Here is a 15,047-nt window from a genome sequence, read left to right on the forward strand (position 1 = left end):
AATTCACTGGTCAGGCCTTCAAGGCCAAGCTGATGCTCCTTTCAGGAGGGTCTAAAAATGTCCCACTGTCCTACAGACACAGTGCACACCAAGAGACAGCAGCAAGCTGAGGAACGGCCCGGGAGGCCACACACTGAACGCCAAGTGGCTCTTGGGGTTCATCTAAGTCACTTTCGGGGGCTGGGCATGTGCACTGCTCATTTTCCGAGACGCTCACCCTGAAGTCCCCTGTGCACCAGTGTGCCTGGCTGCTCCGGCCCTCCGAAAGACTACGCCAGGTCAGGCACAGCTCCCCAGGGGAAATGCCCCCTTGCCTTCCAGAACCAGGGAACAAGACGCTTAGAAAAAGCGTCATCAGTACTGTTATTGTTACTTAGGACACAACATATAAACATCTACTGCAGGTGAAATTCAACCTGCATAAACACACACGTGTATGTATATAAATGTTCACAGATCACCATTTACCGTGACTCGGGGTAGGGCTGGGGGTTTAAGCTGGGTACCGAATTCTTTGCTCTACTAATAGGTCTTCCAGAAATGCCTATAAGGGAAGAGGGCTTGAGAAGCAGTGGGAAGATCTCGTAATGTCCTCCTGACGGCCGGAACCCAGAAATGGAATTCCTCATAGCAAGTGGCTGTTCTAGCTGGTGTGGCGAATGCCTGCATTTCTTAATGGCTCATTCAGCATCCAAACTATGGAACCCAGGGGTGACCGTGCAGGGGTGTCTGGGGACGGGGCAGGCACCTGCCACAGCAAGGCAGTCTTCTGTCAACTTTCCAGAAGATGGCAGACAAGGGACTGCTTCTCCCACCCCATCTCTGTCCCTGTGCTGAGAAGCTCCCATCCCTTCCTGTGGTGCCCGGGGCTGTCTGCTTCATTTATGGTTCCCACCATTTCAGATGTCGAGGGGGTGCCTCTGCCTGAAACAAGGACCTAAAACCTGCAACTGAGGGTCTTGTATTCACGGGGATAAGACCCAACTTGGGGGTTTTCTTTCTCTGACTGTTGTTGTCCAAAGGCTTCCTAAAGTCAGGGCAGGACTGTGAGGCCAGGGTAAGAAAGTCCTGGCCAGGCCCACTGATCTGCAGTAGTCCGTATCAGCAGCTTGGAAACGAAGCATTACAGATACCGAGGACAAAAGAGAGGTTTCTATATTTAAAGCACATTACAAAGACACTGAAGCAGGCAGCAGCTGTAGGCAAGGCTGCCAGAGACAGACAATGCGGGACTAGGTTCCTCTAACTTGTGGGCTATGTTTGTTTTTTTGCAATGGCAGTAATTTTGGTGCATGAGAAAAAGAATGTACGAGAGAAGAGGGAAACGGGGGCACAGAACAACCAGTGCCACCCAGTCACAGGGCTTCCAGCTCCACCCGGGGGGCAGGAGTCACACCCCTACACGCGCAGCTGAGAATGTGGGCCGGGGACCTGGGGCGACGACCACTGCCCAAGACACGGCCTGGAGTCGTAGAACACCTGAGTTCTCCTGAAGCTTTTCAAAAGGAAGTTCTAGCTAACCAGACAAAGCTTTAATTTGGGATTTAAAAAAAGAAATCCCCATTAAAGAAGAAAAAGAAGTCGATTTCATGCCAAGGATAGAACACACCTGTGACCCTGCTCCTCCTCTGCGGAGGCCGGGCAGGTCAGACGCCCACCCAGGTCCAGCACAGGTCTCCAGAGGCTGAAGCCTCTGAAACAACTGAACCTCTCAGGCCCTCGGCGCTGGCCTTCCCACAGCCCAGAGGGCACCTCTAACTGGGGCTCAGGCTGCGGCGGCCGTAGGGCCGTATCTCGACACCCCTGCGCTGTCAGAGGCACGTCACCTTCAGAATCAAGAACGTCCTCGGGCTGCTTCTGCCTTAGTTGTCGTGACTTTACCACATCACCAGCTCTCATCATCTCTCCCTGCTTCACACTGTCTTCTCCTCTACAGAGCCCTGAATTCTCCACGACTCCTAAAAACCTGAAGCCCCACGCTCTCAAAGCAGATAGTAAGGCTGGCAAACTGAGCTGGGTGGTGGGTACTCAGCTTACTTGGCCTGACCTTCGCGGGCCTCGCTCTTTAGAAGGCGCTCTGCACCAAAGCCCACAAGGAGGGCTTAGCGCCTTGCGTCGCCTGCTGAGTACCCAGTGGTGCTCAGCTGCTCAAAGGCACACAACGGCGTCTCTGTCTAGACCCCTTTCCTTATGTCATCTGCCAGCTCCCCTGCTGCAAGGCCTGTCAGCGCTTTTTGAGAAAGACAGATTACAAAGGGGTTCAAGGCTGTAGAGGTACCAAGTCACTCGTGGCTTAAACATGGCTACAAAATGCTGGTCCCACCTGCAGGACACATGGAGCAGCAGAAGCCGAGTTCACCGAGCCCCACTGGCTCTGCTTCGTCTCAGCCTCCTGGCACTGCAGCCGGGGGCACCACCTAGCCTCAGGGCACATCCCCCTGCCCCAGAACAGCACCGCGAGGATTCCGTTAGTTCTTAAGCATGAGGAAAGGAGTGACTCCGGGAGCCTCCCATCTGAAGGTGGAGTGGATAATTCCTCTTTTTTCCCACTGTGGAAATTCCACCCCAACTCCCTCTCCAGTTTCTGGCCTTAGCTGATCATCTTTACATGGTTTTTATAGGGTGATTTCTAAGAGCCTATAAATGACTGCTTGAGATAGGTTTGCTTTGACACTTGTGATAAGCAGAAATGTGACCTTGATGACTGCTCCCCACTGGCTGCAGTGACCCTGGGCCGTGAGCAGTCTGGGGCCGTGCAGGTTGTCAGGGCCACCCATGTCTGTGGAACAGTGGCCCCACCTCACAGGCTGGTTTGACAGGGAGTTGAGAGAGGTGATCTTAAGGAAAAAAACACAATTCACAACAAGCCTGGTGCCCCCGAGCCATTCCGTCTCCTGCCCTTCAAGGCCAGAATAAACGTGTTTTTAGGGCTGCGGGTGGTGGCACTCCCCTCCTGACATAAGAAGTGGTAGTGAAAGTGGGACAAATTAGGGCCTGACCCTCGTGAGGAGCGTGAACACCCTCAGACAGCCAGGACAGGCATGTCCTTCAGGGGCTGCAGGGGAGAGGGGAGAGCAGGGCCAGCTCGTCTAGACGCCTGAGCAAGAAAGAGGCCAGAGGACGGAGGAAAGAGGAAGTGGACACACTTCCGGATCACGGGCCTTGTCCCAATTCCACGCTCTGTGTCTGAGGAGCCTGCTACCTCGCCGGGGTCAGCGCTAAAAGCAGCCTGTTCTGAACTCCTGTTTACCTGACAGGGCCTGGGCCAGCCCCCAAGGTGTCTGATGGGTGTGGGCGAGTCCCAGGGCTGCAGCGGTCTAACCTGGAGATTCTGCATGGGCGAGGCCGAGCCTGGCGGTGCCACCCCTACTGGCTCACAGTCTGCCAGTGAAACTCCCCTCTGATTTGTAACAGCACCTCTGACAGGCCATAGAGAAAAGGGACTCCAAATGCAAGCAGCTGGCACATGAAAAAGGAGTCCAGAGGGTTTTGGGCCACCTGATGCCCAATCGAGGAGATGTTGTTTTGGAAGTGCTGGCTCATCCCCTTGGCCTTATCACAGAGGCCGAGAGAGTGACGCGCCACCCAGCCAAACAAGGAAGTGAGGCTACCTGGAGTTCTCTCGGCAGGGCTGGCACCGGCGCTGGGGCGTCCACTGGTGTCTGTGGCGGGGCCGTCCTGCAGGGGCGCCCTGGCCTCCTAAGAGAGTCCGCGAGAGAGGAAGAGGGACTGAGTGGAGCACCCCCATTTCAGGAGGCTGGCTCCACCAGGCAGCTGGAGTCACGTCGGGACACAGTCTTCACCACCCGGGACCCCTTTCCCACAGGCCCTGTGCAGTCAGCGGAAGCCCGCAGGCCAACACGGCAACACCACACGGTGAAGAGGACACCCAGCTTCCCTGACAAAGATGGGGCAGGAGCTGATTACTCTCATTAAACAAAAAGAAGATAAATAATTCCCAAAGTAAAGTTAAAGGAACTGGCCGCAGAGCATTTATTTATAGCCAAGTCCTTTTTCAGTGTCCTCCTCTCAGAAAGGTACTTATTTCTGGAGGCAGAGGCTTCTTTTGTACACAGTGAGCATAAAGGAGGGCCTGACACGGTTTCCAAATCCAACTTACGTGGTGATGGAACATTACTTTAGTGAGATATAACATGAGATTATGCTTGAAACATTGTTCCCTCCCCAAACAGGACTGTGACCATCTCTCAGACCGTCCCCATTCACAGGAAAGGCAATTCAGCGGCCATTCAGGGCCTGCCTGCAGGCCACACCCTGACCTGTTACTGCACTGGAATGGCACCTGCTACCCCCCACCGCCACCAAGATGAATCACTATTACCTTTCCAGACAGAGGAGCCACTGCTGGTCTCTTCCTCTGTGCAGAGCCGGACAGTCGGTAACAGTAGTGTGGTTTGCAGTAGAATTTACCTGCAGGCACCAAGAGGCGGAGTAAGAGGGAGCGAGCAGGTTCTGAAAATCTGAACTTGATGCCCTAGTCCCCAACCCCAGCCCCAGCCTTTCCCAGGCCAAGGGTTCCTGTTCAGGGAGGCCAGGCCCTTCTCTCCTGGATGTGTGGAGGCCACGGAGCCATACCCTAATCAGGGCTGAGAGAAAAGACAAGCCTGTGTGGGAGGGCCAGCAGACAAAGTGGCAGTGTGTGGAGAACAAAGTGTGGTCACATGCAAGGCCAGAGGGGCATTTCTGGAGAAACCAAGAATGAACACAAGTGGTGGAGGCGTGAAGGCTGCTGGGGGTGGGGTGGCACTGACCGTTAACTCTGCCAGAGCCCCTCCTGTTCCCCCCACAAGCCATCACCAAGCTGCAGCTTTGACCCCTAGTGGGCCAGGATCAGCATTAAAAAACAATACAGAACCAACCAAAAAAAAAATCCTACAACGGACTGTGACTAGAATGAAACAGAATAAAACTGAGTGAGAAGCATCAGAGTGCACAGCGGCACCGTCAGTCAAGTGTTACTTCCCACAGGTCTCAGCTGTGCGGCCCAAGACCTCCAGGTCCCGGTGTAACACGCATGCCTCTCCGTGGGTGTGGTCAAGAGTGTGAAAAACATTTTCCCATGAAGCTGGTAGTGGGATTCAGTCACAAAGGGTCATTTTCCCCCCAACTCTTTCTTTACTCCCAGTTAGAGCCAAGGCTTTTGAAAATTAAAGGATAGACCCTACTACAGAAACTGTTGAAACAGGAGTAACCCCACTCCTCCTTCTCATCTGGGGAGCAGTTCCTTTGACAAATGAACTTTCCTGTTCTCAAAACTAGAGAACCTAACCAAAAATACAATAAAAAAGATCAATGAAACTAAGAGTTGTTTTTTTTTTGAAAAGATAAACGAAATTGACAAACCATTATTATACTAATTCAGAAAAAGAGACAGAAGACTCAAAATTGGAAATGAAAGAGAAGACATTACAACTGACACCACAGAAACACAAAGGATCACGAGAAACTATTATAAACAATCATGGGCCAAAAGCTGGGTCACCTAGAAACACACAACCCATCAGGTCTGTCATAAAGAAGCAGAAAATCTGAACAGACCAATATTGACTAAGAAGAGTGAATTAGTGATCAAAAAATAGGGGGGGGGGGGAAGACCTACAAAAGATTGCTTTGGCAACTCGGGGTCCTTCGTGGTTCTGTACAAATTTTGGAATTGTTTATTCTAGTTCTGTGAAAAAATGTCACAAGTATTCTGACAGGGGCTGCACTGGATCTGTAGATTGCTTTGGGTAGTAGAGACTTTTTGGTAATATTGATTCTTCCAATCCAAGAGCACAAGATATCTTTCCATTTCTTTGTATCATCTTCAATTTCCTTCATCAATGTTTCACAGTTGTCAGACTACGGGTAACCCCGTCGGTTAAGTTTATTTCTAGGTATTTTGTTGTTTTTGATGCAATGGAAATGTTTATGCCCCAGTTATAAAATTCTGGTTTTTGAAGTAAAAAGAAGAAAAATTGAATGAAGGACCACAAATGGCAAAATATCCTTCTTTTTTATGGGTGAGTTGTACTCTGTTACACACATATGCTGCTGACCCACTGTCGGGAATGCCGCACTCAACAGGTGAGTCCCTCCTTGGCTGCGCCCCCATCTCGTCCTTTCCCACCAGCTCAGACTCCCATAAGGACAGGGACGGTGCTCCTGGAACTGCTGAGCCCCACGAGCTCCCCCGCTGAACCCTGTTACACTCTGCACTGCACCCTCAGCCCCGGTCACTCTCACACCATCTCACCTGCGTTCCCTGATGGGAGTGCAAGCTCCCATGACCCTTCATCTGCGTCCTCAAGGGAACATGGGGCATGACCTACGGGCAGAGTGCTCAAGGATCAGGTAGCTGGAGCATGAGGGACTGTCCAGGCAGACGTCAGAGAGGGGACCAAAGAGAATGACCCAAGCATGGAGGACATTTAAAAGCACTGGATGGGCTCCCTCCGTCAACTCCTACCTTTGGAGATCAAAGATGTTACCCAAAACCAGGTGTTGGGGACGGGGGCAAAGTCTGACCCCCAGCAGTGCGGACAACTGTCCCAACTCTCCCCTTGCGGGGCAGAACGGAGGGCTGGCTGCCAGAGTGGTGAGTCCGCCTGCTTCCAGTCACCACCGGCTCCTTCCTGCCTCCCTGGGACAGACCTGCCTGGAGATTAACTATTCTGACAGCCAGGATGGCGCGTGGTGCCCCTCCTGCAGGATGTCACCCTGCAGCCTCCACAGTCATGAAGTAGCTCATCAGTGTGGTGACCTGACACCACCCCATGGGGATCCACTCCCCTCCCTCCTAGTCTAGTTCTTTCTACTGCTTCTGACTCAGTGGGGTTGCCTCTCATGAAGTTCCTTCCACTTCCTGCAGGAATGGGACTAGGAACCATCAGAGCCTCTGTGACCTTTTTCAATTAACCTCAAAGGGTCTTCAGGTGGCAGACCTGCCTCTGTCTGCCTCTCTTTCAGGTTTCATTACCTATCTGCATGATTCTCCACCTTCTGCTTTATCAAGGTCACTCCACTCTAAAACCAACAAACATCACAAAAGGCCTGGGCTTGAACAGCATAGTAAATCAGATTAGGCCCTGAGCAATTCATCAGAGAGAGGCTGATGCTGGAGAGGGCAGTCGTCTTCAGGAAGCTCAAGTAGGAGGACAGGGAAAGGGAACACTGGACCACAGGCAAGAAATGTGACTCCTATAAGCCTGGGAATCTTCTCCAAAGTAAAGACAGAAAGAACCTATTCTCACTGGGTCCCTGTATCTTAAGGCCTCTAGAGGAGTCTGTGAAGCCGAGAAATGACTGAGGTAAACGCACATCCTTCTCACCATCGTTACAAGTAATCTGATACAGACTGGTGACTGCGCAGAAGCTAAGGAGGAGTCTTAGAGAAAATGCAAAGAATAGAGGGGGGAGGATGGATAGGCTCAGAAGGCACCGAACGAAAAGATGTGCACGTGAGAATGCAGTGAGAGACCCTAAGATGCACCCGAACGGAGAAAGGAACCCCAGACTCACCGCCCTCAAGGTCGTAGGCGTAGGCTGAGAGGCGCAGGGTGGTGGCGCAGTACTCGCACTTGAAGCAGCTCCGGTGGAAGAACTTGCCCTCGGCACTCAGCCTCTCCATCACGTAGACCCGCTTCTGGCAGAAATAGCACGTGTCGCTGCCCCCCAGGTTCTGTGGGAACTCCTTCTTTATCGAGCCCTGGGGGGAGGCGCACACATCAGGCCAGTGCCTCCTAGGCCCACCTCCCGAGGGCACACTACCCTCCCCGTAAGTGAGGCTGACCCTCACAAAGCGATCTGTGTCTGGGGCATCCAACCAGCGCAGTGATGGTGCCACACAGGCCCGCACGGCACTCGGCACTGACATCAGCCGACAGCCGGGAGGAGCCCTGAGTCTGTTTTACACAATTTCATGACCATCCAACCAAAGAACTTGGACAGATTCTGATTTGAAGGTACTCCTGTGGTTCTCCACGGACACAGGCCTCTGTACTCTAGAGCAACCACTTGAGATGTATTGAGTACGCTTTTCACACAACATTCTAAACAGCGACCTAGAAACTCAGTAACAAAATTCAGACAACCTCAAAAAGAAGTTACCCTGTGGCACATACTGGCTGTGTCCATTACCGAGACACTCAGAACAAACCAGGTTTTATCTACACAGACAGGGCTCTGAGCATATCTCTTACCAGTTCCTTCTTGTCTAGAAGGGTTTTGGGCTGTTCTTTCCTTTGAAGCTGATTGGCTATCTGCTCAGCCAATGAGCTCACTCCGCCCGTGTACATCTTTATGTACTTCTATTGGTTGGAGATTATAAAATGACCAGAATGAAGGGAAATGAGAAGGAAAAAAATAAGTTAAGAAGACAGGAAAAAAACCTTTGACAGGTACAAAATGAATGCAAGGTGCAGCAGCAAGTCATGCCAACACAGTGCCCACAAGCAGGAGCCCTGGTGTCGGTGTCCACACACTGGTGTCAGCAGAGGCAGGAGCATCAGCTACAGCAACAACTCAACTCAGGAAGGAGACCTTGGTCTCTCATGTCTTTCTGGACTACGCAGCACAGGGCAGGGGGAGGCAGGACGGCGGGGTGGGCGCACACAGAGACGAGAGTGGGAGGGGCCTCTCTCCAGGACTCAAATCGCACAGAGAGCCCAAAAGGAACACATCCCTCCAGACAGCTGGGCCCAGACTGTGGCGTGTTTCAGGGCCCCGGAGAGGGCGTCGGAGGTTATTTCCTCATTTAGAAAGGGACCGGAGGCCCACCTTTGCCCTCGTGACAGACACCAGTTGCCCAGTGTCCCTGGGGAGGCACCCCTCCTCCCTGATAAGGCTTTGGTCGGAGACGTCCTGTGCGGCAGATGCCCCTGGGTTTTATTGGGAAGAACCCTCCTCCCCATGGACAGCCACGTGTTCCACCTGCCCTGAGACCAAGGCCTCCCGGACTGGCTGGGGCACAGCAGGCGGCTACAAGCAGCCTGGCAGGCACATCACTCAGCATAGTCCTAGGAAGTCAGAATGTGTTTCTAGTCCAGGAGCAATTATTTCTTTATAGGTTGAAAAAAGAAAAAAAATCCAACCACCTCAATCCTCTCTCTAGCAATGCTGAAGAAGGAACAGGAGAAAACTACAGATTTCAGCTGCGAGCCTTCCTGTGGCGGCCCAGCAAACCTCGCGTCCAGGTCACCCTTCCGGGCGGGGGTGACCCCGCCCCCTAGTGTGTGTGATGTGACACACCTCTCGGGAGCTGTGTGCCTGCCAGGTGCGAGGAGCCTGACGCTAATTCTGAATCAGAAACACGCCAGGAGCAGCTGTCTCGGGGATGCCAACAACCTCATTAGGAAGTGGCTGAACACAGGAATCACCAGCCTGAGCAACAGCATGTCCTGGGCCAGGCCAAGGACAAACAGGAGAAAGGCTCTGGGAGAAACTAACTCTACGTAAGTATGAGAACCAGCAGAACAGATGAGCAAACAACTCAAGGTTCGGCTGGGATGGAAGAGGCAATTATATTTTTCAATTTAAAATAAAGAGATTCCAGAGTTTGGTGCCATTTGCTCATTAACTCCGCAGCTTACATCCCTCGGTGGTCGAGAAAAGCAAGTGGCTCTTAGACCTAAACCTTCTTTGAATTAGAAACATCAGGGAAGCTTAAGCCTGCAACAGACAGAGAGCAGGCAGAGCCAGGCAGGCCAGCTGACAGCTGACACCAGGGAGTAGAAAACTGCACTCCCCTCGTTCTACGGCAGACAGCGAGGGCGTGGACCAGCAGCCAAGTGTGAGGCCGGGACCCTGAGCAAGCCCTGCGCCCTCACTGCTCAGCCAGGACCCTTCTCTCCCACCAGAAACCAGCGCCCTCAGGAATCACAGCCCCAGGCCGTCTGCGTGAGAAGGTATCCGTCAGTTCCGCTCTCAGAGCTGTGGTCATAGTGACAAGCACACCCCCAGGAGGGTGGAGACTCAGGTCTATCTGTTTCTGGCAAGAAAAGTAGATGGCTTCCTTCTCCCACTTGTAAGAAACAGTCGAAACGCAGCAACCTCTGGACTCACACTGCTGTCACCATACCTGTACAGGCCTCCACACACAGGCTCCAAGCTCAGGAGCACGGCACAGACAGAAAGGGCAAGAAGATCCTCCAACCTCGCTGTGCACTACTCTCCAGTGGGACCAGTTCCACTGCAGGAAGCAGCAGGGTTCATTCCTTAAATGATTACAAATCAAGAGGCTCCTGGAATACTGCATATTCACCACTCTGTTTAAGAGATTTAACTGCACTACGGTCTGTGTTTTGTAACACATTAACGCGAAGACATCTGGAGTTTAAAAAAAGCTAACACCTGAAAACCGTTTTATTGTTACTTGGTTCAGCTGCACTGTGATGGAAGTGGGTTTACTCGGGCAGAGCCTGCTGTGACGACAGCTGGCAGTCTCCTAACCGGGGCCCGACTACCGACCTCTCACGCACGACAGGCACACATGTGGGACTCCTAAGGAGACAGGTGGGCACTGTGCAGGTGAGGTGAGCGGAGGCTGCCAATCCCAGGCATGCTACCTGTCGGAGGGAGTCAGAGGAGGGAGAGGCAGGGCGGCTGGAGGAGCGGAGGCTAAGAGAAAGCTCCCACTGGTCGACAAGAAATCGACGAGAAGGCTCAGGCTCTGGCTATAAAATACAAGGCGGAAAAGACAAATCAAAGGAAACATTAAATTACAAGTTGCACACTAACCTGACATAAGGAACTTGGCAGTTTCAGACCCTTTATCTAAATGGCAGATGCAGCAAGGAAACACTCAGTCCCAGAAGCACCAATGGCTCGCTGCAGGTTCCCACTGGCCCTCAGCTCACCAACCCTCATGCTCACATCCACGCTCGTGCTACAACACGGTCCCATGGCCATGAGCCCCTCGGAAGCCGTGTTTTCTCTTACTCCATGCCCCATCCGCCCACCCGGGTGCATAGCACAGCCAGCCAGGAGGCGGTGTCCTGCTCACATAGGCACTTCGTGCTCAGGCCTGAGCTGGGGTTTCTCTTTGGCAGAAGGAGATTCTACCACCTCATCACTCTGCCAGCCTTACAATGAGCGGACAGTAGAGATAGCACATCTGGAGTGAAGCCTGAACTTTCTACACAAAACCCAGGAATGTGGCTTCTCCTACTCCTGCTGGTGCTGAGAAACTGCCTGCCTCAGAGCCCGCCCCTAGTCTTCTGCAGACCACAAGCAGTATGTGGAGCAAAGGTGGCTCGAGCAGCCAGGACCTCTCTGGTCCCCAGAGAGAAAAAGCAGCTGAGAGCCCGGCAAGCAATAACTGCCTGGTTTCCCACACGTTCAGGGGGAGAGACCTGCAGAGCACAGGGAGGGGTGCTGTCACAGTGATGAGAAGCCCTGGCCCCTCAGCTCTCTACTTCAGCTCAGAGCGGCTCAGAGAAAACAGGGAGGGACCGAGCTCCCTGAACGGCAGAGCTGTGGGGCGGAGAGCAGGTGCGTGCGCAGGCTGGTTATGAGCCATGTAGGGAAGGCCCTAGATGGAACATAAACCCTCAAGAGTATCTGGACAGGAGCCCTGCACTGAAGAATCTGGAAACCAGCCCACCGGGAAAATGAGAGAAAACTGCCTGCAAACTTTCCTGAGTTCAAAATCCCACCTTTCCTGCTGTGCCCTGCAGCCCCAAACTTCTGACAGCTTCTCCCTCTAATCTCTCCTTTCATTCAACACACTTCTCTCCACTGAGGCACTGCTTCATTACACACCTCAGGACCTCATTCAGTATGCAATCCCCAAAACGCAGGCCGTTGCCCTGTTCAGTGAAAATGCCTAGTTTTCTTTTTGAGAGGAACCAGCTTGGGAAGAAGGAAGAAACGGGCTGGCTCATGCAGTGCCTGTGGGAGGACGTGGTGCGAGGCACCGCAGCCCCTCCGGTCTCCTGGGCGGCCTACCCCCAGCTCAGTGACGCGGGAAGATGGCTCTGCACTCCCTGAGGAGCAGCAGCAAAAGCGGAGGCAAAAATAAGAGAAAAAGGCTCATGTGAAACTAACAGACATGATTCTTCACTGTCACCACAGAGCTAGACCCACTCAGGGGTCAATTAAGGGTAACAGTAACAACCAAAAGTTTCACAAAATTTGCAGGCTTTTAAAAATGGGCGTCTCTGCTACTCATCAGACCACACGCTGGCTGGGTGAGCAGTCACTTCCTCCTTCAGTTCCTCAGGAAGGGCTATAGCTGAAGCTTCACACACCCACCTGGTCTTGCCCCAGCCCTGTCCTCTTCACAGCTGAAAAGCCCCCAGACTGGCACGAGCTTGGTATTTCTCTCTCAAGATCCTGGACTTGCAAAAGAGCCAAGCAAACGCCCCCTGCTTACTGATCTAGACCCCTCCCCAGTGGCCAAAGGCTGTCCCTCCACTGGCGCACACTTGGGAACGGGAAGGTGAGTAGGCAGTGCAATCCAACCAGGCTGTCCACAGAAGCACAAACTCTCAGGATTCGCATCCAGTCTGAATGCTGAGTGGACAAATGCTCTACCGTAAATGTGATCTGTATGGGTCATCACTGTTAGAAAAGAGTTCTGGCTCTTGGCTGGGTGGCAAGAGTGTGCAAAAAGCAAAGGGCGAGGGGCCGCACCAACTTTCCCTCTACCCTCCTCACCCCCGCGTGCCCCATCTGTCTGGCTGCCAGCTTCCCAGGCCACGGTCATGCTCCTTTACCCTTTCTTGGTGGGGACTCTGCTCGCCACGGCTGTCAGCATCAAGATCCCTGTACGTCTGTTGGCAACAAAGTAGAAACTTAGGCTCCGACCAAATGCTCTATTTGGACCTACCACGTGACAGTGCTAGAAATTCAGAGTTCATTCCAATGCATACCCCCTGCCCCCTGCTAGTGCCCACCCAGTAACCACAATCCCATCTGCACCAAATCGTGTGACTCCAGGACAACTTTCTGCACAGCTGTCCTGCCTGCCTGGCCACCAATGAGGTCAGGAACATAGATAAAGAACTATGGTTAGTACTAAGGTGGACGAACACATCTCTTTCACACAGTGGCACTCGGTTAGAGGCAGTCAGTGGGGGTGTACAAGGAGAGGCAGGTTAGAGGGTGAAGCTCTCCACAACATGACACTGGAAAGGAGAAGTGGGAAGACCGAAGGTGCCTGGAATAGCCCAGAGGAGAGTCCAGGCGGGAAGTGGGCCCTGAACAGGAGCACGGGACCAAAGCACAACCCACTAAAGGGAGAGGTGGACAAAGACTGGGTACCTACACAAGAGGGTGGGGCCTGTGAGAAAGGCACATGGCTGCCTCCGCTGACCTGAAGATACCACTAACTCAGTCATCCCAGGATCAGGAAGGCCACTCTAATTGCTCCCTGGACAACCGAGGATTCACCTGACAGCCCTGCGTTGGTGGAAAACACTGACCCAAGGCTCCTGAGGTGGCTACTCTTATCCAGAGCCTGTGAGCACGTGGTCTCTGCAGACACGATGAAGCCAAGGTCACACAAGGATTCTGTTCCTGGCTCCACTGCTTCCCGTGTGACCTTGGCCTCCCTACCCTGTGCCTTGGTCTCATCTGTAAGAGGGTGGTGACAACAGCTCCCACCTCATAGGTTTATTGGGAGAAGCAACTAAGATAACACAGGAACAGAACCCAGAATCCTGCCTGACTCACAGCATGCCCCTGTGCTGGGTCTCATGCGGAGATGAGGCACAGGATGGTCACTGACTCTGCACGGGCTCAGCTCTCAGACCCAGGGATGCAGGCTGGGCCCTCAAACATCAGACATATTTCAGGGTCACCTTCTAAATAGGCTGCCTTAGCTGAGAATATGTCTTTCCAGAGACCCTGCCTTTAAAAATCAGTATTTTATTTTCTACGGACACACGACAGAAATCAAAGAAGTTGTTCTCAAATTGCACTTCCCGTGAGTGTGTGGTCAGACACACATCCAAGGTTAACTCCGCCATAAGAAAGCTCTCCAACAACCTGCCTGGAGTGTGAGTGGGGTGGGCAGAAGGGCAGGTTTGCTGGAAGAAGCTGGATAAGCAAGCGGAAAGGCTCTCAAGTCAGAGGGAACCAAACGCACAGAGTGAAGCCCTATAAAAAGCTCCAGAAAGTTCACCTCAGCTGCATCTCCCTGGGCAGCAAGACACAAATGGCTGATGTAACAGGGCCACATAAAAACATGCCGCCCCCAGGCCCCTGGACCTCGCGCTGTGTCAAGCACAGCTGAAGTCTGTGCTGCGCGGCCGTGCTCCTGTGGGCAGGACCAGCTTCAGCCACCTGGATCTGGCAGTGCTGTGCACTCTCTGGAGGTCCACTCAGGACTCGCTTGCTTGTAGCAAGAAAGGCTGCTTCTACTACAAACAGTCTCCTTGTTTTTTAACAGTTATCAGTGAAAGTAAGGGATCCTGATTTGGTCTCTCCCCTGGCCCCCGAGGCAGGCAGGCAGGCAGGCAGGACAACGAAGCATGCAGAGGGGTCACCTGCTGGCCGCCACGTGCCCGGGAGGGAGGTGGAGTAGGGGAAGGAGAGAGTGTGATCACTTTTTTGGGGCAGGTCCGAGGATGCTCCTTTTCCCGCCGCTTTTACACCAACAGACATAAACAGAGAGAATACTGGTGAAGGGTGGCTGGCCACACTGAGGCTGGTTCTGGAAGGACCAAAAGCACTTGCCAAAAGCATTCCGGAGGCCCTTTCCCACCCTCCACGTTCAGGGAGGTGGCCCATCCCAGGCTGTTGCTGGCCTGGGGTCAGACACACCATCTGCAGATCAGAGTCAGCTCTGCACCAGTCTGGAGTCTGGACCTGCAGTAACTGCCAGGGACCAAGGGCACAGCCCTCCTCGTTGGTTTTATCAGGGAAGCTGGGGTCAGAAGACATGGGCTTAGTCACAAACAGAGAGAAAAGAGGACAGACCGCCCCCGGCAAAGGGACATGGAGACGGCCTCCCCACATCAGGCACCCCACGTCCCACCTCCAACAACACCCTGCACCGTGCCCTCCTCTCAGCCCCTCACTCAGTTAAAAGGCTCTGGGAAACT

At 53.1% G+C, this 15,047-nt stretch overlaps 1 protein-coding gene across 36 annotated transcripts in view; it reads right to left on the bottom strand.

The window, feature by feature from the left end:
- MICAL3 (microtubule associated monooxygenase, calponin and LIM domain containing 3) overlaps nucleotides 1-15,047 on the bottom strand; it is a 144,501-nt gene that overhangs the window by 45,423 nt on the left and 84,031 nt on the right. For 22 of the 36 annotated variants that reach the window (XR_004317128.1, XR_004317127.1, XR_004317129.1 and 19 more), the window contains 7 exons: nucleotides 14,490-14,588; nucleotides 12,717-12,773; nucleotides 10,566-10,673; nucleotides 8,202-8,309; nucleotides 7,522-7,708; nucleotides 4,343-4,431; nucleotides 3,612-3,699 (listed from right to left, as the gene is read on the bottom strand). Coding sequence is in view for 31 of the 36 variants with exons in the window: in XM_032473009.1 (XP_032328900.1) it covers nucleotides 3,612-3,699; nucleotides 4,343-4,431; nucleotides 7,522-7,708; nucleotides 8,202-8,309; nucleotides 10,566-10,673; nucleotides 12,717-12,773; nucleotides 14,490-14,588 (736 nt within the window). In the remaining 5 variants the exon portion in view is untranslated. Of the gene's footprint in view, nucleotides 1-3,611; nucleotides 3,700-4,342; nucleotides 4,432-7,521; nucleotides 7,709-8,201; nucleotides 8,310-10,565; nucleotides 10,674-12,657; nucleotides 12,774-14,489; nucleotides 14,589-15,047 lie in introns of those variants that run through there. The other 14 variants (XM_032473031.1, XM_032473030.1, XM_032473032.1 and 11 more) reach the window with 8 other exon arrangements.

This window comes from Camelus ferus, chromosome 34 (assembly GCF_009834535.1).
Source record: "Camelus ferus isolate YT-003-E chromosome 34, BCGSAC_Cfer_1.0, whole genome shotgun sequence".
Classification (NCBI taxonomy): domain Eukaryota; kingdom Metazoa; phylum Chordata; class Mammalia; order Artiodactyla; family Camelidae; genus Camelus; species Camelus ferus.